Source organism: Phragmites australis, chromosome 9 (genome assembly GCF_958298935.1).
Source record: "Phragmites australis chromosome 9, lpPhrAust1.1, whole genome shotgun sequence".
NCBI classification, from domain to species: Eukaryota; Viridiplantae; Streptophyta; class Magnoliopsida; order Poales; family Poaceae; genus Phragmites; species Phragmites australis.
In genome coordinates this window covers 521,520-544,839 of record NC_084929.1, presented here as the reverse complement: position 1 = coordinate 544,839, position 23,320 = coordinate 521,520, and the positions used below count along the sequence as shown (strand labels likewise).

Genomic DNA, 23,320 nt, shown 5'->3' with positions numbered 1-23,320 from the left:
TGGGTTGCACATGGATTATGGAATATGTAAAAAAAGTTTTAACATTTTTGGAGTAGCAGAAGACCACCGTTTAGAAAAAGAGGAAAAACGAAATTCAAATGCACTGTTGTTACTGTTCACACGCGGTACTGTTCATTTTCGGAGTGTGGTGTGCCGAAAATGGACTGTGTCACCGTATTTCGGCACACCGTGTGCCGAAATACTGTGCTACAGTCCATATTCGGCACACCGTGTGCCGAAATACTGTGCTACAGTCCATTTTCGGCACACGGTGTGCCGAAAATTATGCTACAGTGTCATTTTCGGCACACCGTGTGCCGAATATGAGCTACAGTGCCATATTCGACACACGGTGTGCCGAATACGGATGCTAAAATTGTAAATACGCTAACATGTTGTCTATTTCGGTAAATACGGTCGCGTATATTGTCTAATTTTGGATTTTGGCCGTAAATTCAGCATAATATTTGATAAATAGATCTATATTATAGTAAACCACCTACAATAAAGTTACAGGCACTATAGGGTACATCACAAATTACTGTCTATCTGCCTTACCCTGATAAAGACAGAGAAACCGGATCCGATCGAAAACAACTCCTCTGATATAACCCTGACAACATGTGGTGCTTATAAAACAAGTAATAGCAAACTTAGTCTTATCGCATCAGCAATTTCGTACTCTTATTTCACCACTTACCTTTTCTCTTGATAAAGTTCATTGTGGCTTCGTGATCTTGCAAGAAACAATTCTGTCGGAGAGTCAACTCCTGTCGCAGGGATCCCGAGAGATCCCTTTCTAGAGATTCGGCCGGGGGGATGATCCTGGAAAAGCTTGTTTGGGAAATAAGCGGGAACGGAAATAAATGCGATGGCTGGCGGGAGACGATCACCCTAATGCAAGAAAAAGTGGGTACGCCGGGTTTTAGACAGGTTCGGGCCGCACGGAGGCGTAACACCCTACTCCTGTATGAACACTATATTTATCCTTGAAGAGAATTCTTCAAGGAGGTATCTGGTTCTAAGGGCAGAGCTGTTTACAAAGAGCTTGAGGCTCTTATGTTCTAGCTTAACTTGAGCTGGTTCGAGTGTCTGTCGATCTATCTTTGGCCTGGTTCGTCGGAGATTGTTGGTCGTCTCGTCTTCGAAGGCTTTCTCCCTTCCTTTCCTTTTATAGGCGCGCCGACCTCAACATATCCTGAATGGGAAAGAGGGGACACGAATGCCAAGGTGCCACGGAGAAAGGCGTAATCATTTCATTTTGGCGAAGTGACAGGGGCGGTGGAGAAATGCGGCGCGCATTCGACCACCAGCCGCTGCGGAAGCCTCGGGGCGCCCTAAAAGGGGCCCACCGGTCAGCCTCAGATGTGCCCAGTGCGCCCACCCTGTCTTGTTCTTCTGCCAGGGCAGGGTGGCAGGCGGAGTGCTTCGATTCTGGCAACGTTATCCCGAGGCACCTGGATAAAAACGGGACGGGACCCGTGCATTTAATAGACCCACGGCCCCCTGCTAGTGCATGGCAGGGTCTGACACTGGGGCGTGGGCAGCTGAGAATGTCAGGATGTCAGGATGTCAGACCACGCGTGCCTATTAAATGCGGCGTTGGGCCTTTGACTGGATGACACCCTGACGACGGGACCCTTCGGGTCGTTGAATGATCTTGCGCGAACCTTCGGGGCACTGAGTCCTCGGGGGCTGCCACGTGCAGCCCCGAGCACTCTCTCCCGAGCACTTCGGTGGGACCTTCGGGGCACCGAGTCCTCGGGGGCTGCCACGTGCAGCCCCGAGCACTCTCTCCCGAGCACTTCGGTGGGACCTTCGGGGCACCGAGTCCTCGGGGGCTGCCACGTGCAGCCCCGAGCACTCTCTCCCGAGCACTTCGGTGGGACCTTCGGGGCACCGAGTCCTCGGGGGCTGCCACGTGCAGCCCCGAGCACTCTCTCCCGAGCACTTCGGTGGGACCTTCGGGGCACCGAGTCCTCGGGGGCTGCCACGTGCAGCCCCGAGCACTCTCTCCCGAGCACTTTGGTCTTAGTATTTGGACCCTGCAGATCATCGGGGAACTAGGGTGCTCGGGAACCAGAGGCGGCGGCCCCGAGCACCTTCTCCCGGGACTTAGCTTTTTCTTACCTCGCAGGGTGGTGACATGTGGTGGATAGCCGGCCTGGCCTCGGGACTTAGGGACCCCTGGTTCTGAATACACCGACAAATTCCATTCCCACGTTCACTCCCGTTTGGCGTGTCAAGGTTATGCAAGAAGCGATATGTGAAAACCACAGCTTGAATATGAACAACTTTCTTTTTCTACCCTAGCAAAAAGAAACTATACGGCAAGGCTTTACTTTGAATATTACTTTTGATAACTCCACTTTAGAATTTTCACAGGTATCATGTATGAATTGTTTATTTCATGTGAAATTACAGTGGAATAAAACTAAACAATTCCTCATAAAGTAGATTTAAACAAGCATTGTTTTTTAACGATCGTGTGGCAAAAGAGCTAAGCACTCTCCATTGCAATAGGAAAAGCGAAATGAGGATAGTAAGAGAAGAGAAATTAGATCACAGAAAGAGAGAGGGGGTAGAGAAACTAGACAGGCATGTTTATCCCTATTAACACAGGGGACATCTTCATATGAGCAGGTAAATTGCTGAAGAAGTACTCACGGCGATATTCCGTTGATTCGATCTTATATAATATATTTCGATCATAGCCTGGCAAATTAGCGCAAAAAACAGCTAGCCATGCATGTTTTATAAAAACAAGAGGAAAATTTACTTCAAACCATATATTAGTGTATTTGGTATATTTTGAATCACATTTAACAATAAATGTTCATTTAGACCATATATTTTACACTAATCTTTTCATCTTATACCGTATCTAAAGATTGAGCTTTTGATCATGCTCACGTGACAAGCAGTTCTATCCATCTCAGCTCCACGAATTCAACTGAGGGTGGATTGTTATTTGCATACTAAGCTTTCTTTCTCTCAGTTTTATTCCACAGGTGCTGCTGGAGTTGGCCCAGAGAGAAAAAAAGAGGAGTAAAAGATAAGAAATAGGGTAGCTGCTGGAGATGAAAAAAATAAGAGATGCTGTAATAGTGATAGAGAATGCTGTAATAGTATTTTTGAAAATAAAAATTTAAAGTAACTGCTGGAGATGACGGGATGGATTTCCCTTTCCTTGTGCTTCGAATGAAGCATTATTCAATACTGGTGAGCTCATTAAGTTGAGGAGCTCACACGGCATGCAAACCTATCGAATTAAACGGAACCAACAATACAGTTATGCAATACAATGCGATACTATAGGCTTTGCCTGACTGCACTTAATTTGCAGAGTTCACAAAGAAAAATGTTATGCGTACGACCCAGTCTTATCACTGGGTTACGAGTCGTAATGCGGTTAGATGTTCCGATCATACGTATAAAAGGGGTTGGTCCATAAAGCAAGGAGATTAAACAAACAGAGAAGCAGACTTATTTGTGTTTTCTAGAAGCATGCCTGCTCATGCTTAACCGGACAAACAAACAAAAAATGTGACTTGCAAATGCTAAACTACGCTTCATCAGCTGATGATATATATTAAAAAGTACTGATTGTATCTCGATCGAGTTGCAAAAAATGTGACTTGCAAATGCTAAACTATGCTACATCAGTTACCTGATTGAGAGGCTACAATGCAAGATAATTTATCTCGGGCTCCAGCTATAATCAGGTCGACGGTTCTTTATGTACCGGGATTTGTGAGTATGATACATGTACAGACTGTTGGATTGTGATCTGAATTTTTATTAGATTAGATAAAGAACGATTTTGTTTCATATTTTGGAACAGTCCATATTAGATTAGAGTCGTATGTGTTCACTCTTATAAATATATTTTGTAAGCTGCAAGGAGAGCTAAGACGCTCATTTTAATCCCCTGCGTTGTACACATCCCTGATATACTGAAGATCGCCGATTGGCGCCCGTAATTTTTTCCCGTAAGGATTTTACACGTAAAAATCATGTCTCGTGTTCGATCATATCGTGCTTTATTTCTAACAAGTAGCATCAGAGTTGAATTAAACACACGAGAATATTAGAGAAAAAAAGATCTGTTTTCGTCGTTGGATACGGATTCGTCGCTTCGGTTTCGTCAGCTTCATTGCATCTATGTCGATTCACAGGTTCGCTGCTAGACTCGTCGAATTCGCAGGGCATTTCTCCGGTTCTGTTCGCCAAGTTCCGGTCACAGTTCGGGTTTTCACGAGGGGCGGTCAAATTCTCTTGAAGCCATCAATCAAAAAGCTGTTGCCTCTTAGGTGGAATAAAGGAGACTAGATATTCCTAAGTGCACCCGACGGATTGCACACAGGAATTTGTTTTTCAGCATATCTTTGCTGCGCGCACCAAACAAGTCTCATACCAGAAATTATTTTCTGATTTTATTGCTGCACGTACACGAAGTGTACAGAATTTCTGCATTTTATTGCTTGGTGCACACAGGCTATTTTGTTGCTAATTATTCTTTATCATGTCTTCTTTGAAATATGATATTCCGCTGCTAGATCGTGATATAAGGTTTTTTCTATAGTAAGTAAAGATGTAGGCTATTTTTGCGCATACTGATCTTGATGATGCGCTTGATAATTTTGAAAATAAGAATTAAAAGTCTTGGACCGATGAAGAAAATAGAAAGGATCGAAAGGCTTTGTCACAAATTCATCTTCATTTGTCAAACAATATTTTGCAAGAGGTTTTACAGGAGAAAATCATTGCTGCATTATGGCTAAAGCTGGAATCGATCTGCATGTCCAAGGATCTAACCAGTAAAATGCATCTGAAGATGAAGTTGTTCACGCACAAATTACAGGAGGGTGGTTCTGTGTTGAATCATCTTTCAGTCTTTAAGGAGATCGTTGCTGACCTACAGTCTGAAGACATTGTGCGGCACTACACTATTTCTGGTACTCCACAACAAAACGGTGTAGCTGAATGTATAAACATAACTATCATCTCGAGGGCCCGTTGCATGTTGTCTAATGCAGGTATGCATAGGCGTTTTTGGACTGAAATTGTTTCCACTGCTTGCTATTTTATTAATCAATCACCCAACATTGCCATTGATAAGAAAACTCCAATTGAGGTATGGTTTGGTCCTAAGTTAATTATTCAGAATTGAGAGTTTTTGGCTATTCTGCTTATGGCCACGTTGATAATGGTAAATTGGAGCCTAGAGCTGTTAAGTGCATCTTTCTTGGTTATAAATCTGGTGTTAAAGGTTATAAATTATGAAATCCAGCAACACAAAAGGTAGTGATTAGCAGGAATGTTGTCTTTAATGAATCTGCTATGTTGCCAAATGCTCCTGTTCAGAATCAACAGAGTTCTGGCGTGCAGGTGGAGCATTTTATTAATACAGAAAGTACACCAGATACCGTTATACAGGATATACCTATTACTGAAAATTTATTTATTGATGATGATTCATCTAGTGCTCTACATCCTTCATCCGTTGTGCAGCCTACACAACATTCTATTGAAGTTGATAGGTCTAGAAGAAAAATTAATACACCCAAGAGGTTAATTGAGGAGTGTAATATTGTTGCTTATGCTCTGAGTTGTGCAGAAAAAGTTGAAAGTAATGCAGAACCTTCTAATTACAATGAGACTATTACTTCTACTGATTGCAATAATTGGATGACTGCAATGCAAGATGAGATGGAGTCACTTGAAAAGAATGGTACTTGGGATTTAATCAAATTGCTAAAAGAGAAGAAACCTGTTCGTTGCAAGTGGATTTTCAAAAGAAAGAAGGGTATTTCTCCTAATGAAGCGGCAATGTATAAAGCAAGCTTGGTTGCTAAAGGCTATAGCCAGATTCCAGGTATTGATTATAATGACGTCTTCTCCCCTGTTGTGAAGCATAGTTCTATTCGCACTTTACTCGGTATTGTTGCTATGCGTGATTATGAACTTGAGCAATTAAATATTAAAACTGCATTTTTACATGGGGAGTTAGATGAAGACATTTATATGGATCAACCTAAAAGTTCTGTTATTCCTGGAAAAGAAGACTTTGTCTGTAAATTAAAGAAATCTCTTTATAGTTTGAAGCAGTCTCCTAGACAGTGGTACAAGAGGTTTGACTCATTTATGCTCTCTAATGGTTTTAAACATTCTAATTATGATAGCTGTGTCTATTTGAAGACTGTTAATAGTTCAGCTATTTATTTGCTTCTCTATGTCGATGATATGTTGATTGCTGCAAAGGATAAATCAGAAATAGCCAAATTGAAATCATAGTTGAGTAATGAATTTGAGACGAAAGATTTAGGTGCAGCAAAGAAAATTCTTGACATGGAGATCATTAGAGACAGGAAAGCTGACAAGTTATATTTTAGTCAGCAAGGTTATATTGAGAAAGTCCTTCGTCGTTTCAATATGCATGATGCAAAACCAGTGAATACTCTATTAGCTGCTCATTTCAAATTATCTTCAGCTCTATGTCCTGAGTTAGAGTACGATATTGAGTACATGTCTAGAGTTCCATATTCTAGTGCAGTTGGTTCACTTGTGTATGCCATGGTCTGCTATCGTCCTGATTTATCTCATGCACTGAGTGTTGTTAGTAGATTCATAGCTAATTCTGGTAAAGAGCATTGGAAAGCTGTTCAGTGGATTTTCAGATATCTGCGTGGTACTTCTAATGCTTATTTGCAGTTTAGAAAATCTGGAGATGGACTTGTTGGTTATGTTGACTCAGATTATGCTGGTGATTTGGATAAGAGGAGATCTCTCACAGGTTATGTTTTCACCATTGGTGGTTGTTCTGTTAGTTGAAAAACGTGTTTGCAGGCTACTATTGCTTTATCAACTACTAAAACTGAATATATGGCTATTTCTGAAGCTGTTTGGTTGAGAGGTTTGTACACTGAGTTTTGTGGAGATAATTCGTGTATTAATATATTATGTGATAGTCGGAGTGCTAGTTGAGAGGTTTGTACACTGAGCTTTGTGGAGATAATTCGTGCATTAATATATTCTATGATAGTCGGAGTGCTATTTGCCTTACAAAGAATCAAATGTTTCATAAAAGAACAAAGCACATTGATGTGAAGTATCATTATACTCGAGATATCATTACTCAAGGTGATATTAAAATATGCAAGATAAGCACTCATGATAATCCTGCTGATATGATGACAAAGCCAGTTCCTGCTACTAAATTTGAGCCATGCTCAAGTTTAGTTGGTGTTACAGTTTAAGTTCTGGAGACTTTTGGCGTCGGTGATATTTATTATTGAAGGGAGTTTATTAATAATTCTTTATTTGCTACAAGATGAAATTTGTCTCAAAGTGGAGTTGGTTGGATTGTGATCCGAATTCTTGTTGAGCCAGAAAAGGGACGTCTTTGACCCATATTTCGGAACAGTCCGTATTAGATTAGAGTCATATGTGTCCACCCCTATAAATATATCTTGTAAGCTGCAAGGAGAGCTAAGATGCTTATTGTAATCCCCTGCATTGTACACATCCCTGATATAGTGAAAATCGCTGATTGGCGTCCGTGGTTTTTCCTATAAGGATTTTCCACGTAAAAACCATGTCTCGTGCTCGATATTGTCGTGCTTTATTTCTAACATAGAGCATGATAGTTAGGAGAGTATCAGGTTTTGTATATGAAAATAGTAGCACACAAAAAGCACAAGTTGAAAATACATGCATGAACAGAGGAGAATAAATCTACGTTTTGAAAAATCATGAGCTGCACATAATGTCAATACGTATACGGAATTATCTACTTAATTTGAAGAAAGAAACAGGAATATAGATTAATATGCCATACAGACGCACAGTAGAGTGGACATGCGCTGATCGATACCTTGAGAGTTGAAACTTCAGTCTTCAGACTTCAGACCTTCAGGTAACTGCCGTCAGCGGCGCTGGGCGCTGTGGCCAGCGGCCTGCGGCCTGCGGCGACATACGCCAGACACCTAGACGATGAGACGATGAGACGAGAAGACACCAGATCAGATCGTGAGATCGGCACTTTGGCTAATCGGCAGACGTGTGTAACGTGCTATTGGCTAATAGCTATTGCTAACCGCAAGTGCAAGATATGCACCGCTTGAAAGCTGAATTGTTGATGATGCACTACACCATATGAGCCATACGGCCTTTGGGCTCTAGCCTGATGGGCATATGGGGCCCCTGGGTTTTGGGGGCCTGCCCAACCGTCAACGAGAGTTGATTGAGTTCATTCATCAACTACCTCCTTCCCCAACTCCCTTTCTTCCTCCTGTAATTCGCCTCCGCCGCCGCTCGAGATCCACCCATCCCTTCCACCTCTCGCGTCGGCGTCCTCCTCTGCTGGTACTGGACTGCCGAGGAGCGGAGATCCATCCACACGGAAGACGGAACTTGGATTGATTTCTTCTCTTGTTGGTAAGTAACCCTAGCTTTCTTGCCTGCTCCCTGCGATTGATTGTTCCTATCTTTTTCCTTTGCTCTGAGGTGAGGTGAGGTGAGGAAGCGCCAAAATTTCAAATCTTTCTTTCCTTCTCCCCGATCCAATCCATCCAGTTCGCTGCGCCCCTGGTGTACTCGTTCGTATCAAAGGGGAATCTTTTGGTTCAGTAAGAGCAGTGGTGACCCCATGGACGAAACTACTACTAGTAGTTAACAGCGCGGTGTGTGTGTGCTCGTGCAGGCGACGCCCATGGCCACCTTCGAGCTGTACCGGAGGTCCACCATCGGTATGTGCCTCACCGAGACGCTCGACGAGATGGTCTCCAGCGGTACCCTCAGCCCGGAGCTCGCCATTCAGGTCCTTGTCCAGTTTGACAAGGTGCAAGGCCCATCTCACTGCTTTTCTTTCGTGCAATTTCCTATGGAACATCTTGTGTTTGACTTTGTTCGTGTGTGATGCTCATCAGTCTATGACGGATGCTTTGGAGAACCAAGTGAAGAGCAAGGTTAACATTAAGGTATGTTCATGCAGTAGTGGTACGGAGTAGATTGTCCATTGTACACATCTTCCTTTCGGTAGAACGCAATGTGAAAGGCCCATAGTCTTTTCATGCCATCTAAGCAGACCGGTGCAGTGAAGTGATTCCCACATGCTATTTTTCTTAAGCAAGGACACTAAAAGAATTTTGTTTTGTCTCTAGGACACCGTTATGCTCGATTTTGGTTGTAGGACACTGTGAATTTGTGGTTTTGTCCGCAAGACACCGCACCGAATAAAATAGTCATTTCTGGGAGAGAGGGCGAGTGAAAAGACTTTGTTGACCTTGCCTTTCTTCTTCCTGTGAAAAACACCTTCTCTCGGTCTCATCGTGAGGATATGCAACTGCATGATCTCGTCACCAGCACATGCAAGCCGCTCCCACCCATCACCACGCTCCCGCTTGTCGCCTATGTCGAAGAGAGCCCCACGAGAGGACTCAAGGTCCACCACTGCGGCGGTGGCGGCGGTCACATCGACGGCCTGATCCACATGGCCATCCCGATGCCCACCTCGAGTGGCGGGGTGCTGGTGGTGGCCATCTATCGGCAGTAGCAACACCGCAACTAGTGGGCCACGGCGCACCTCAGCGACCGTGCGCTTAAGTCTGTGGCGCTGATCAACATCCTCATCGTGGTCATCCACAAAGGGTTGCTCTATGCCAACACGCGGTAGCACCAAGATCTTCCCTGAGCTATGAGGGCTAGGCTCGGCGTCCCTCGAAATCATCCCCTCCGTGACACGTCGCCTGAGCGCGTACGTGAAGCACAGTGTCCTGGTGGAATCCTCGGGCGACGAGCTGATGCAGGTGGAGTTGCTCCACCCTGTAGCGGCGTCGGATAGTGAGGGGTTTGTGGAGCGCGTGCTGGATGAGTCCAGGTCGACGTGGGAGGAGATGGAGGACATCGGCGACATCATGGTGCTGGTGGACGCGATGGGCATCGTGGCCGCGTCCACTATGGAGTGCCCTGCTATGAGGTCCAACACTGTGTACTTCGCCGTGGACCTCGATAGGAAGACAAGGGTGTGGGCGTACAGCCTCATTGGCAAGCACAAGAGGATCGAGGTCATGGAGGCGCTCCCAACCGCGGAGGGGTACAAGCCACCTTGCTTCTGGTTCACGCCGGTCTATTCACAGCCATGAGCACCACCATGTCAGCCCCCTATAGGGTATTCAACGAAATGCCAGAGTGGAACGTAGCCGCGTGGAACTCGGGTGGTAACTCCGATGGTGAGGAGCAGGGCTTGACGGCAAGGCCAACCGGTGCAGAGGCAGCGGCTTGCGGCTCCAGGACCGCACGCTGCGCATAAGAGAGGCAGATGTTGCACAGTGGGTCCAGGTTGTAGTGAAAGGAAGGGTCAATGGCGTATGGTGTCATTTGGAATTATTCCCTCCTTCACAGCCAAAAATTGAATATTTTATTTAGTATGATGTCTTGCATACAAAACCACCCACGTATTTACAATATCCAGCAGGCAAAATCAAACTTAACAGTGTCCTGGAGACAAAACCACTCTTTTAGTGTCGCAGAGACATCTTGTGTTGATGGGCTTAGCTAATGACATGCAGTGGATGCAAGGCATGGGATAATTCCTGCTGCTTTTTTATATTTCTACTTCAGTGGGTTTGAGAAACCCCTTTTCTAATAATTTAAAATTAAACCTTCACTTTCGGAAGGAATTATACGTCTAGTCCTCTGCAATCTGTGCTGCAGCATTTACCTGTGTTAGTTGGTTCGAATCATTAGTGGCGGAATGAACATTGATGTATCTCTTCTTTACTCAATGGAAACTTGAGAAATTGGCACTTCTCCAGACTCCATATTTTTGCCATTCTTAGGCACAGTCGTCCAAGAATCTGCGTTTAACAGACATCTTTTACTAAGTGGTTTGATACGGGAGAAGATATGATGGTTCAGTGTTTTACATCCTATATATAATAGTTTGTGTACATGCATCTGTACTTGAGACTTGGGCTTCTCCTCGTTGGCATATTTGTCATTGCATTTGTATCGCACTGGTACCTTTTTTGGTTATTACTGATGCCTGCTCATTTGTTTTTTTCAGGGCCATCTGCACACCTACAGGTTCTGCGACAATGTGTGGACATTCATCTTGACAGATGCACAATTCAAGAACGAGGATACCACAGAGCAAGTGGGCAAGGTGAAGATTGTGGCCTGCGATTCCAAATTACTCACCCAATAGTTTGCTTGCTGCAAGCTCTTGGTGGGGTTAGTAGTCATCTTCCGCGACACCTGGCTCCCACCCGAACTGGACCACAGCATTGCTGTTTTCGCAGTCAATGTGTATCTATACAATCTGCTTTGATACCTACCAGAGGCATCACAGCAGCTGCAAACTTGTTTGAGTTGGTAGCGATTATGTAACGATTTCACGCTTGATGTGTTGATAATATGGTATAACTAAATGACTGAAGGAAGAGTAGTCGAACTTGTGCGGAATCATCACCCTCACCTCCTGAACCAATCTTTTTTTTGTTCTGTACAACTCATATTAACTCGTCTCTGTATCATGCGACTTTCTACCTGCTCTTTTCATTTACTGTGAGTTTTTTTCTTGTGATTTTGTGTTCTCCTGCGTTTGAACTTGATGACGACTGCCCTGACACGGATACCCATTTGAGGATCAAATGTAAAAGTACGAGACGAGAAAGGTGAAAGGAAGAATATAAAAGTGCAGAGATTATCTGACATTAAAAGTCCATGGGGATTATTGGGGTTAGAGTGAGGCATTTCAGGATCGAACAGAGGGTGAGATGAAAGAAAAGGTGAAACTCAGACTGTTGATACGCTTGGCAGTTCACTTTGTGCCGAAAATGTGAGAGAGCAGAGCAGAGATGGAGAAGGTCGGTCTGTGTCTGTCTAGGCTAGGCCTTCCTTCCATGCCTTGAGGCAACATAATTGGAAGAATTCGGTAGGAAAGGGAAAGGGATTTTGTTTGGATCATGAGGTCGATGTTTGATTTCCTATAGAATTCAGGAGAGAATCTATTGACAGACCTTCAAATCTTCAGTATGTCTGTTAGTATTGTTCCCTTGTCTTGTCTTTTTTTTTTCTGTTTCACCAAATAATTAGCAAGTTTTCATTCAATCATGCAATCAGACCAATAGTCCCTTAATTATCTGCATCATCTACGTAATATTCCGTTTTTGACTCAAGAACACATAAAAAAGCAGCGGCAGCGGCAGCATCTTGCAATCTCTAGCACAAGTAGGAAAAAGACCACTTTACCCCCTCACCCACCTGATGAGTCTACTGCAACAGAGGCCTTCTTCCCCGGCGATGGCAAGGCCCCAACGACGGCCACCACAACCCAGGCGATCTGTGCATGCCACCGAGAAGAAACAGGAAAGGGCCCCATGGCAATGGCATGCTGATGCAGAAGCGGCATGACGCGTCTATATCATGTTGGTGCCCTTTGCAAAACAAATTCGACTCTGAGTTTATACTACACTGAGTAAAATAGGCAGAATCTAAGATGAGCAATGTACATATTGGCAAGCCTTCCTAAGAAACACACTGAAACTCTTTACTTGTCATGCCCCACATGATTAAATGCGCCTTAGCCGCTCTTCAAGTCTTGATCCAAGTTTCAACTTTGTTCATCAAGTGGATACTCATCGTCAGGTACCATGGCTGTCAAGAGTGAATACTTCACCCGCAGCGAAATCTTGCCCCTCTCTAGCTGTAGTTTCGCACCAGAGACCACCCAGTATCCTGGTGTGTCTTGTGGTCCACGCACCATCTCTGCTGTGTCCACAAACTTGAGCAGCTTTGGTGCCTGCACAGGCACAGGTGGACCGCCAGGGTACACAGCCGAGTTGATATTCACATCAGCAGGGCGAGGGGCGGGCTTCTGAGCCACTGTGGAAAAATGCGTGCTAATGAGCGTCGAGATGAGGCCAGACTTCTGGCCCAGATTTGGCGATCCTTCCCACTCGGGGTTCTTGACAAGTGCAGCATTGCAGACTTTGGAGAACCGGAGGCGGAGGAAAAGGACTTTCCTGAACCCATGGCTGCTCACATGTAACTGTGCCCCGGTCACGATTGACAAGTCGTCGTCTGACTCCAATGGTGCCGTGTAAACATGAGAGAAACGCTTCCATGATCCAAATGGTTCCAAGTACTTGCGGTCATGTGGTTCCGGGGTTTGGTGGTTGTAAGGGTCATCCTGGAGCTGGAGGATTTGAGGAAGCGAGCATAGATGCTGAAGATGGATAGCCAGCATATTGCTTTTCTTTCCCTCAAGATACAACCGTAGTCCAGTAACAGGTCTTTCACCCACATCAACCTGTTTTCAAATACCGAAAGACATGTAAGGAAATGACATGAATAGATCTTCACTTCAAACTTCAAAGCTTCTTAAATTTAACTGACAAGGTGGACAACCCATGTAAAGTGAACAGTTGCGTCCTTTCTACTCCCTTGTCCTTACTTTAGCAGATATATCACAGGAAAGCCCCCCAGAAATTATCTCCTCAGATAAAACAGAAACTAATTTGTTAAGCTGACAAAGGTAGACAAGTTTTACTTGTGCTAGTTCAGCTAGTATTACAAAGATGACAATTATACACATAACATAGATAATCAATCTCATCGTACAGACCATGTATGAAGTATAAACTAACAAAGTTACGAAGATCACAAGATACACATACCATATTAGTGCAGACATAGAGCTTAGGTCCCATGAAACTTAAGGGCAAAGATGCACTACTCTGTCGCTTCCTCTGTGGGCCAAGGGGGAGGTCACTGTACACAGGGGCCCACTGCCTTGGTAGCTGGAACTCCAAAAATTGGTGTAGTTCTTCGATTGGAGGCTTATCTGTCACAAATCAAATACATCAATCACCCAATTTTTAGGACATTCCTATGGCTGTTGTTACCAGTGACATTCTTGCAAGTTGGCATGCTTCTGAACTGCATGCCAACATATACTGTGAACCTACTAGACAACCCATATTGTTATGTAGGAATTTCTTGTGTAAGCCTGTGGAATTCACTGTTTGTTTCTTTCATAGATATTTACAGTGTTTCAAATGCCTAGGAAGGCATACGGTGTCATAACTTTACAGCTAAACCAAGCACCTGGCAGCTGGTGACACACTAAACGAGTGCTAGCTATAAACAAGATGGCAATCCAAGGATCGGAAGGTATGCATGGTTAACAACCATATCCATTTAAGATGGCTTAGGCCTCCTCAACTAAGAGATCCAGAGTGCGCTGAATACTAGTAGCAACTCCATAAAAATGGGCATGACTGACAAGCAGGTTAGAAAATGAATCAATAAAGGGATGCTCTGGGTCACATGAAACAAACAGTGAGATAAACTTACAGCGTAGGTACAGATTAATTGCATGATTTAGAAACCCACAGCCAGGTACTCCATTCAACAACGAAGTAATAGGTAGAAAGGACATTGAGATAACATCAGGTTCTGCTTGAACAGTGTTTATCCATTCACTGTGAGGCATCTCTTTGTCCCATTTCTTTCCGCCTCTCTGCTTAACCACCATCACCAAGTCCTGAAATATCAAAAAATAATTAATGTTGTATTAACAGTAAAAAGTGGTAAGCATACTTCCTGAAAATTCAATACCTCCTTTGAAGAGTAAGAACTTGATGGACTTGATTCCACAAATCTCAGTCGCTGCTCTCTCGCATCATTCTGCGAAAAATGCTACAATGTAAGACCAAATTATCGAAATTTCATGTTTTAAAAGATAGCTGATGTTGACCAGGCATGCAGTTTTCACATACTTAACAGGATCATTTATCAATATATCAACAGTAAGGTTTTAAAGTATTGCATGCTGATTATTTAATATGCAACATAAAATGCCCCCCCCCCCCCCTCAAGAAAAGAAAAGCACAGAAAATGCAGAGTAGGAAAGCACCTTGTCCTTCCCATATGCATCCTTGTTATTCATGTCGTACTGTCCATTTGCATCCAGAAATCTCCTGTCTGACATCTCCTTCAATCGTTTCTGAACAGCAGCTGGTTGCAAGCTTGATGAATGCTGTTGTTTCAGATAAATAACATCTTTCCCTCCCATCTTTACACCAACAACTATGTGAGTTCCAAACTTTTCAATAAACCTGAAAAGTGAAGTGACCAGAATCAAGGTTCAGGAACAATATTAACTAATATATTTCTTGAGTAATGTCCACTTATACAATAAAAAAGACATGCTTTAGCTAAGCCTGCTAATGGGTTGGGTTCATTTGGGTTTAATAGGTTGGGTTCTTATTTGGGTTCTTTCGGGTTGGGTTGAAGCGGGTTGAACTGAAAATCGGGTTGAGTTGGATTGGGTTGTTTTATTATCGGGTTGAGTTAGTTCGAGTTAGGGTTAGACATTAGCACGTGAAATGGGTGAAAACCCGTGGGTTCAGACCGTGGGTTGAACTAGGCAAAGAACGGGGTCAAGCCTCTCCTCCCAGTCCCGCTCCCGCTGCTACCTCACCACCTACACACTGCCATCGCCTCATGCAGCCGCCGCGCGAGAAGCGCACCGCCGTCGACCTCCGACTGCCGGATCCACCGCCTCCCGTCACTGACTCCACCCCGTCGTTGGAAGCCACCGCCTTTATCCCGACCTCCCACGGCGTCACACCTCGCTGGTCTTGCCGCTCCTACGGTGGTATCCTTTGTCGATTTGGCACTCCTCCGCTGAGCTCCTTCGCCGGTTCAGCAGCTCCATCGGGCTCCCTCCCCGATCCAGCCGCTCACTATCGGCAGCTTGCAACGGAAGCACGAGATCTGGGACACCTTCTTTTAGGAGAGGCAAGCACCAAATCGATCTATTTTTTGTTTCGCCGGTTCAGCAGCTCCATCGGGCTCCCTCCCCGATTCGGCCGCTCACTGTCGGCGGCTTGAAGCACGAGATCTGGGACACCTTCATTTAGGAGAGGCAAGCACCAAATCGATCTATTTTTTGTTTTGTTTTGCGACCGATTGATTGGTTGTTGAGACCAAATCTCTTCTGGGAGTGATATACCAAAGTCTTCAATGGGAATCCTTTCTTAAGATTGCATCCTAAATCAAAACAAGAAACTGATCACATGTTCATCCAAAGTGTATCTTGAATAAACTTTGGTTCAGATGGGTGCCGGATCCCCATCCACCTCACCCATGGCAGCGTCGAGCCAGATATGACCACCATGCGAGGTGCTTCTCCTGCTCCTCGCTGTCCGTGCAGCAGTGGAAGGCCTCGACCTGCTTGACAGTGATGGAGGATATCGGCGAGCGCGGAAGACGGCCTCACAACCACAGCGGTAGAAGTGGATGGCCTTTGGCAAGCTCGACGATGGCAGGAGAGCTTGCCATGGACGACCTCGCGCAAGCCCGAGATGGCGTGGCGACGGTGTTGCGCGGAGGAGTGGCCGACGCGGCGGTGCTACTGAGGTCAGGTGGCAAAGTGAAGGCGATGGCTGGCCTGTACATGTCGCGGTGCTGCTCCGGGTTGAAGGAATCGATGGGGACAGCAGGAACAGAGCACTCTGTCCGCTCGGGTGGGGAATGGGTTGAAAAAATGTGTTGAACCCGTTTCAGGGAAGGGTTGGGTTGGGTGGAAAATTATTGTGGGCTGGTTTGGGTTGGATTCTTTTGGGTTGGGAGAGGTTGGGTTCCCTAGGTGCTATTGCATGGTTTGGATTGGGTTTGGGTTGGTTTTCAACCCATTAGCAGGCCTAGTTTTAGCTGAGGAACTCCAAAGGGGGAAAAAAAATGTGTGCCGGCAAAGCGGTATCCATAAATCACATGACATCAATAAGGACCAACTATAGCATCAAACTAGAATCAAAATTGGTACTCCAACTGATTAGTTTTTCAACTAAATGAATCACCTAAGGAAGAATTGAAACTACTATAACTTTCCAGAAAGAAAACAGTAATGGAATTGAACACAATCACAGTTTGGTCTTATGGCATCACGCTAGAATAAGTGTCTAACCTTGCCAAAGCAGCAGGATCCCAGGTTGAAGGAACTGCCTGAGTAACATGATCACGCAGTAGAATACGAGACTTTGAGAGCGCAACAGTATATAGTGAAATGCACCAACCATCAAAAGCAAGTGACTTGGTATTAGCTGCATCTTTCTGCCAGCAGCCAGAGAAATCGAACATACTATTGAACATGCCGGATGGAATTTTCCCAGTCAAAGATAACTCCCGGTTGAACTGCTCTGACATCTGCAAAATGCCAAAATACATTTCTTGATTCGATATAGTGTATATCTATGAATCAAACTAATGACAGTATTATCGTCACTATTGAACAATACTCTATCAAGCAAGAAGTAAAATTGCATCCACAAAGTATACCTGCTGAAACGAGAGGACATCGGAGCGGAACCGCATCCGCTCACCCTTGTCGCACTTGATGGACTTGGGGACGCCGGCGACCATGAGCCCGCCGGGAAGCACGATGTCCTGAACCTCATCGCGGCCGAGGTCAATGAGGCGCGCGTTCGGGTCCGTCAGCTTCCCCTTGCAGTACTTGAGCCGGACGTCCGCGGCAACATCGTAGCCGCGGCCGATGGCCGCTATGGCCGTCTCCGCGGCGCCCTGAGCCGTGGCCTTAAGCGCCATTCCCGATCATTACACAGCGGGGAAACCCTAAATGCTGCCGAATCTTCGCGTGCCTCGATCTTGACGAACCCGGAGCAGCTCTGACCGCCTAAAGACTCGGAATTTCAAGTAGCCCTCTGGCTCCGGGGACTCGGAGGCCGAAAAGATGGAACCTTTCCAAGATTTCTGCAACTTGCGAGCGGAAGGCTCGAGCTTCCGGCAGCCTTGAGCTGATTTCTCGATTCAAAGCAGCTGAGAGCCTGGAACTCACCAAGTAGGAAGAGCTGGATGCAATTCAGAGATTCCTGTGCTGAAAACTTGACGATGCTTGAGCAGATTTCGCGCGGAGGAGCAGATTGCGGCGGGAATTTGGTGGAGGCGATGCGGAGAGAAGAGGTGCAGGGGCAGTACAAGCAAAAAGCTTGGCAGTTCTGCTCTTCTGTCTCTTCCCCAGCTGGTTCGGTTCGGCTGGGTCAAAACTTGGAAGCGTGGTTGGTTGGTCAGAACTCAGAAGGTCACACGTTTTTCCTTCTCTTTTCTCCACCCTCTTCTCCCTGCTTTGGCACCTTTTGTGTTGTTTTTAGCAAGGGAAGGTGTCAAACATGTTACCTTTCTGTTTGTTTTCAAGCTAAATTGCCGGTTGCTGTTTCTGCAGGTTGTAATTGAGATGGTTGGTTTCTTCTCTTTTGACCAGTTTTACGAACATTTGTCAACAGTTACTACTTTGTGGTAGTAGTTAGATCATCCATAACCATATTCACTTCATTTCGTTCTATTTTTCTCTCCGTTTTTATTCTTTTTATTTTCTCTTATCTTTAACAGCTTTCTTTCGAAAAGATTCGTGAAAGAAAAAGAGAGAATCCTGTCCTGAAGATAATAAACTTGGGAATCCCTTCGTGACAGGGACCGTGAAAGGAAACCGTTTAAACACTGAAAAAAACGAAAATCCCTTCGTAAAGAGATTCTGATGCCCGACGAGAATCGATTGAGAATGATCTTACAGTGCATAACATTATTCTGGAAAACATAAGTTCCACGCCTTAAGGACGGATCAAGTTCTGATCCTATTCCTAATTATATCTTATTTTTTAGGTTAGCGAAGCAAAAACAATGTGATGAGATTGTAGACTAAAATGTCGCCAATCACTTAGGATGACCTCACGCTTGGCCATCACCAAATGACAATGGTGCCTGGCTAAGAAGACCCTCTTCTCTATTTATAGATGAATAATCCATGCTTTGTTGTGTTTATTTTTTATGCTTAGATAACATGGTCATTCTTGGTATTGACACCTAGGCTCTTTGTATGGTTTGGAAAATTACCATGACACCTTGCTAGGTGATGTGTCGTTAATAAGAAATATGATATCATGGTCATCTAGTCGTCCTTCCTCGAGATGTGCGCACGGGACATGAGAAAGGAAATACGCATAGGAACATGTACTATACGGAGGGCCCCCACGTACATGTACAGATTCTATACAATACATGCACCATACAGATTGATTTCTGAAATTACTAATTGTTTTAATTTCAGAATGTGGCAAACTTGCATTTGGGTCCCTTGAAATACTTCCATTATTGCCAAGGAGCCCCTAGTGTAGGTCGGTTTGGCTCATCCTTTGGTGGCTATGTCGGTTTGCAATATTTCACAAAGCCAAGGGCCTCTTTGCAACGTAGCCATGTCTTGACAAGTCAAACTGGTTTCTTTGGATTTTCTGGAACTGAAGAAAATGGAATTTAGGTATATTCCTTAAATGCCATAGCTATGAAAATAACTATAGGAAATCAGAAATATCTCTGGAACATTTGTCTGGCTTTTGGATTTGTGTCATCGGAGTCCTACAGTAAAATACTTCCATTCGGAAAGCAGATATTTGTAATGACTAATCCTCTATTTGGTTGTGTATGGCTGCAGGTGTGTACGGATATATTTGTTTCAGCTGTAGATTTTGAAAAACAGTTTATATGAGTTAGATTGTGAATAGTTTTTAAATTATAGATTAAAAAAATTTGATAAACAGTTTAGTAAAATGAACTTTCACAATCTAAGAAAAATCAGCTTCTCAAATTCACACAATCCAACTAGCAGATTTTAAAAAGCTATAACCAAAATCTATCTGTTTGTTTCAGCTTCGAATTGTAAAAGCTGATGCTAAATATGTGTACCTATGTATTCATATATCCATGTACTCGTGAATTTATGATCAAGGACATGTAATGAAATGAGATGTAATTCCAAAATGTATGCCCGGCATCACGATACGCTCAGACACGTGAACGTCCGATCAACATAAACTAGGAGGCTAAATTACCAGGTATTACTGAATTTCTACAAACATGTATTCCACGAATTTTTTTGCTGACCACGGCCCACGGCATTGCAAAGGAAAGACGAGCCTGCATTCCCCTAAGAAAAAAAAAACAAGCCCGCAGTTTTCCATGGCTCATGCGCTTCCAAATTGCCGAGGCATTTTTCGTTCATTTATTCAGACTTAGAAAATTCTGAATTACACATCTCAGTATATGAAGCCAGGAAACCAGCATACAGAATTACAGAGCATATGCCCCAATCAGAGTCCAAGTTATTGACCGGTGCCTGGGATGGCCGAGCGAAATGATGCCGGAACCATCTCAACCTGATGGCATCACAACGAATTTGTATACACGGCTTCAGGAGAATTGGACATGTCACTAGCGCGAAAGGGCTACACTAGACCGCCTTGATTGGTGTCCTGGGGCTCAAAGGCGTGCTGCCAAACTTGTCAACCAGAATCTTGAAACAAGGGATCAAGACGGCGTACAACGCGCCAAGTACAAATGGTGCAGCAATCAGCCAACCCAGCATCTGTTGTCGACAATGGCAGTGGTCCGATGTCAGTGTCGCTAGAAGGAAGAGTAAAGCTGTGCCTCTATCCCATGAATGGGCAAGACTGATGGGTGAAGCTGTTCACTAACCGCACGGACGATGCTCAGTAGCACATCCTTCGAGGCATGGCCAGTGAGGACATTCTTCAATGCGTCAGCCGTCAAGGGGAAGTGCGCACTGCCCGTGACTGCTTCTCCCAAACGCAAGAAAGGGATTATCAAGCTGCAGGAAATGGAATCAGGAATTAGCAGTGCTGAACGCATTGAAACCAAATAGAGCGAACCTGGTAAACTGAGAAATTCATCGGGTAGCTGCAAATCAATTAAAATGTGATGGATTACAAATCTACACCGTTGTCTATGTACATTTATATCCAAAACATATATCTCAATGCAATTGTAAAGCCAAAGTAAAGCAGATGATTGATCCAGAGCAGAATTTGATGATGCATTAAGTTAAGCTCGAAAGATACCACAAAACATCGGGGACCTCCATAACGTGACAGTAATGACTGATTTCAGCTGTGTGACACTCTTGTAAGAAGCAGCTAACAGTTATGCAAGATTGTTTCTTGAAGCAATCACAAGCATACTATTACAAGCCAAGCTTGATTTATTCAATGATCTTGTAGAGAATCAGACACCAGGAAAGTGACTGTGAGTACCTTAGCTCAAGAGGAGTGGCGGCCAAATTTAGAACCATAACAGTAACAGCATTGCAACGACCTCCCAACATTGCTACAGCAACACCGCCGAGAATAACAGTGGTCCCTGCAATTAAAAATAGCTCAAGGATACATGATGATTCTTGGAGGTACATATGACAGGATCACCAATAGGTATAGTGCTTATTACTGTGCGTTACATAGTGACATATGCCGAGAAGTTTCAGTTGCAGGATCCATGCATATGTGATTAAGAATCACTTCTGTTGAAATTTTGTGATTTTTTTGGACTCAATAGGTATTTTATGTCACACTTGTGCTCGAGAGCAAAAAGAGTTTTCCCAATACTGCTAATATGATAGTAGGGATCAATCAGGAACCTGAAAACTGTTGCCAGCATACCAACACTGAACCACAACTTTCATGAGAACTCCGTCTAGCTTACATACTTCAGCGAAGCATTTTTTGACAAACCCGTACACTAGGTCTTAAAACATGCAATAAAGAAATCTACTTCTTGAAGACCATAGATGGAGTATCGGTCTTTGTCTATTTTGAATCTACTTCTTGAAGACCATAGATGTAGTATAGTAGTATCTAGTAATAAAAACAGCAAGAAGCTCCAGCCTATCAGAAGCCAACCGAGATGCAATAAAAAGATTACAGCAAGCTTGTTACAGAACTCCCTACCCACCCAATCGACAATGCATAATGCAAACAAAATCCTAGCTCCTCAACTATTGCAACTTAACTCGGTCAGAACGGATCGTTCTTTTAAGTTTTATGTGAAGAAACTGGCAGAATGAAGCACGTTAAGAAGCTTCTTACCGCATATCGGAAAGATTCCAATAGTGACACCAAGGGCAGCAGAGAAGGCCAGTTGCTTTGGTTCTGCTCCCCTGCACAGGAATTCCAACAGAAGCTTGAAAGGGTGCTAGAAAGATAACATGGAATGGATGCAAGAACAGATATTAAGCTGCTCCAGTGCCGACCGCATTTGCTATGACTGAAACAACTGAAAGAAGCGCAGCAGATAAAAGAGTACCTTCTTATGACCTGCAGCACGGGATCAACAATCCTGGTTTGGAGCCAGGGCAGCACGCCGGTCCTATTCAAAAGAGACCCCATTTAACGCGAGGGCATGGGGGTTCAGCTGAACCAACTCCCAAAGATCTTTCGAAAATACTCCACCACGCCACGCAGCAAAGCCGCCGCAAGAACCTGGATTCCATCCAGAAAAAAAAGAAAGGTTTTGGATTCGAGGTCTCACCACACAGCAAAGAACCGAAAAGATTCTGCACAAGGGAACAAACAGCCCGGGACTCCATCCAAGCAAAAGGTAGCACATCCTTACCAAGAACCAATCAATCACAAGAAGAAATCAACACAGGTCCGAATGGGTCTGCAACTGCAATCCGGGGGGAGGTGAGGACGCCTCCTATCCTAGTAGGGGACGGGAGAGGGAAGGATCCAAAGAGGCGTGGTTGCGGGGGAAATGGAATGGAGGACGCTTTGGATCTGGGTCGGGTCGGGGCAAGCAAAACTTGCGGGGGATCCCGGTGGAGTGGGGAGGAGAGGAGAGGAGATCCTGCAAAGAAATGGAGATCTTTTTTGACTTGGAATACCAAATACCATCCTGACAATCAACGGGGGACACGTGTAGCTTAGCTAGCTGTGCACGTATTCGTATATAAATATATAATGATGATGACTTCTTTTTGTGATAATCTGATAGAGACATTGGCTACTGATTTTTTAAGCAAGGAAAGGATGATCTTTTCTGATCTTTTGGCAGCAAATTCATTGACAAGTAGCCATCATGGACGCAACTGTAAGGGTGTATTTGACAACAAGAAATGTTTCGGATTTTAACTATAATTAGTGAAATCTCTACCCATCAGTGTTTTTATAAGTGATTTGAATCCGAAACAGGAGAAATATTTTTCTTTTTTACACTCCGAGGGAGAAACAGGCCAATATAGTTTCTGTTTCTAAATTATTTTCTTCTTATTTATAACTTACATCTTTTAAGAATCAGAATTCATTCAACTAAACAAACGACTGTACAAAGTGATTCTAATATATCAAAGAAACTAGAATCAAAACGTTTCAGAGAGAATCCGTAACCCTACCAAATGGAACCTAAGTTTCTTTTGATATCGCACTAGTAAGGTGCCTACATTGAGAGAGAG

At 44.2% G+C, this 23,320-nt stretch overlaps 3 protein-coding genes and 1 pseudogene across 4 annotated transcripts; 2 read left to right on the top strand and 2 right to left on the bottom strand.

Annotated features, from left to right (window-relative positions):
- The first annotated feature begins 8,236 nt into the window (after positions 1-8,236).
- Positions 8,237-11,549, top strand: LOC133928256 (transcription initiation factor IIA subunit 2-like). The gene is made up of 4 exons (XM_062374503.1): positions 8,237-8,439; positions 8,705-8,842; positions 8,931-8,981; positions 11,069-11,549. The coding sequence occupies exons 2-4, from the start codon at positions 8,714-8,716 to the stop codon at positions 11,207-11,209; spliced, it is 321 nt and encodes a 106-aa protein (XP_062230487.1). The 5' UTR covers positions 8,237-8,439; positions 8,705-8,713; the 3' UTR covers positions 11,210-11,549.
- On the top strand, positions 8,989-11,062 carry LOC133928255 (uncharacterized; annotated as a pseudogene).
- Positions 11,550-12,398: 849 nt separating the features above from the next.
- On the bottom strand, positions 12,399-18,111 carry LOC133928254 (MACPF domain-containing protein At4g24290-like). Of its 2 annotated transcripts, none has more exons than XM_062374501.1 (7): positions 17,350-18,111; positions 16,979-17,217; positions 14,924-15,125; positions 14,626-14,706; positions 14,362-14,551; positions 13,683-13,849; positions 12,399-13,315 (listed from the first exon to the last, which is right to left on the bottom strand). In XM_062374501.1, the coding sequence occupies exons 1-7, from the start codon at positions 17,614-17,616 to the stop codon at positions 12,617-12,619; spliced, it is 1,845 nt and encodes a 614-aa protein (XP_062230485.1). In that variant the 5' UTR covers positions 17,617-18,111; the 3' UTR covers positions 12,399-12,616. The 2 variants fall into 2 exon arrangements, with proteins under 2 accessions (XP_062230485.1, XP_062230486.1); XM_062374502.1 differs by having other exon boundaries at positions 14,626-14,694; positions 17,350-18,109.
- Positions 18,112-20,050: 1,939 nt separating this feature from the next.
- On the bottom strand, positions 20,051-22,785 carry LOC133928253 (uncharacterized). The gene is made up of 6 exons (XM_062374500.1): positions 22,483-22,785; positions 22,174-22,349; positions 21,957-22,027; positions 21,129-21,234; positions 20,554-20,686; positions 20,051-20,443 (listed from the first exon to the last, which is right to left on the bottom strand). Exons 2-6 carry the CDS (start codon positions 22,254-22,256, stop codon positions 20,309-20,311), a joined length of 528 nt encoding a protein of 175 aa, XP_062230484.1. The 5' UTR covers positions 22,257-22,349; positions 22,483-22,785; the 3' UTR covers positions 20,051-20,308.
- Positions 22,786-23,320: the final 535 nt, after the last annotated feature.

Coding starts and splice junctions, on each gene's coding strand:
- LOC133928254 (XM_062374501.1), bottom strand. CDS start 17,616: ATGGCGCTTAAGGCCACGGCTCAGGGCGCCGCGGAGACGGCCATAGCG. Junction 17,218..17,349: donor ATGTCCTCTCGTTTCAGCAG/GTATACTTTGTG, acceptor GGCATTTTGCAG/ATGTCAGAGCAGTTCAACCG. Junction 15,126..16,978: donor GATCCTGCTGCTTTGGCAAG/GTTAGACACTTA, acceptor TTCACTTTTCAG/GTTTATTGAAAAGTTTGGAA.
- LOC133928253 (XM_062374500.1), bottom strand. CDS start 22,256: ATGGGGTCTCTTTTGAATAGGACCGGCGTGCTGCCCTGGCTCCAAACC. Junction 22,028..22,173: donor GTGCTGCAGGTCATAAGAAG/GTACTCTTTTAT, acceptor ATTCCTGTGCAG/GGGAGCAGAACCAAAGCAAC. Junction 20,687..21,128: donor GCCACTCCTCTTGAGCTAAG/GTACTCACAGTC, acceptor CATTTCCTGCAG/CTTGATAATCCCTTTCTTGC.
- LOC133928256 (XM_062374503.1), top strand. CDS start 8,714: ATGGCCACCTTCGAGCTGTACCGGAGGTCCACCATCGGTATGTGCCTC. Junction 8,843..8,930: donor TCCTTGTCCAGTTTGACAAG/GTGCAAGGCCCA, acceptor GATGCTCATCAG/TCTATGACGGATGCTTTGGA. Junction 8,982..11,068: donor AGAGCAAGGTTAACATTAAG/GTATGTTCATGC, acceptor TGTTTTTTTCAG/GGCCATCTGCACACCTACAG.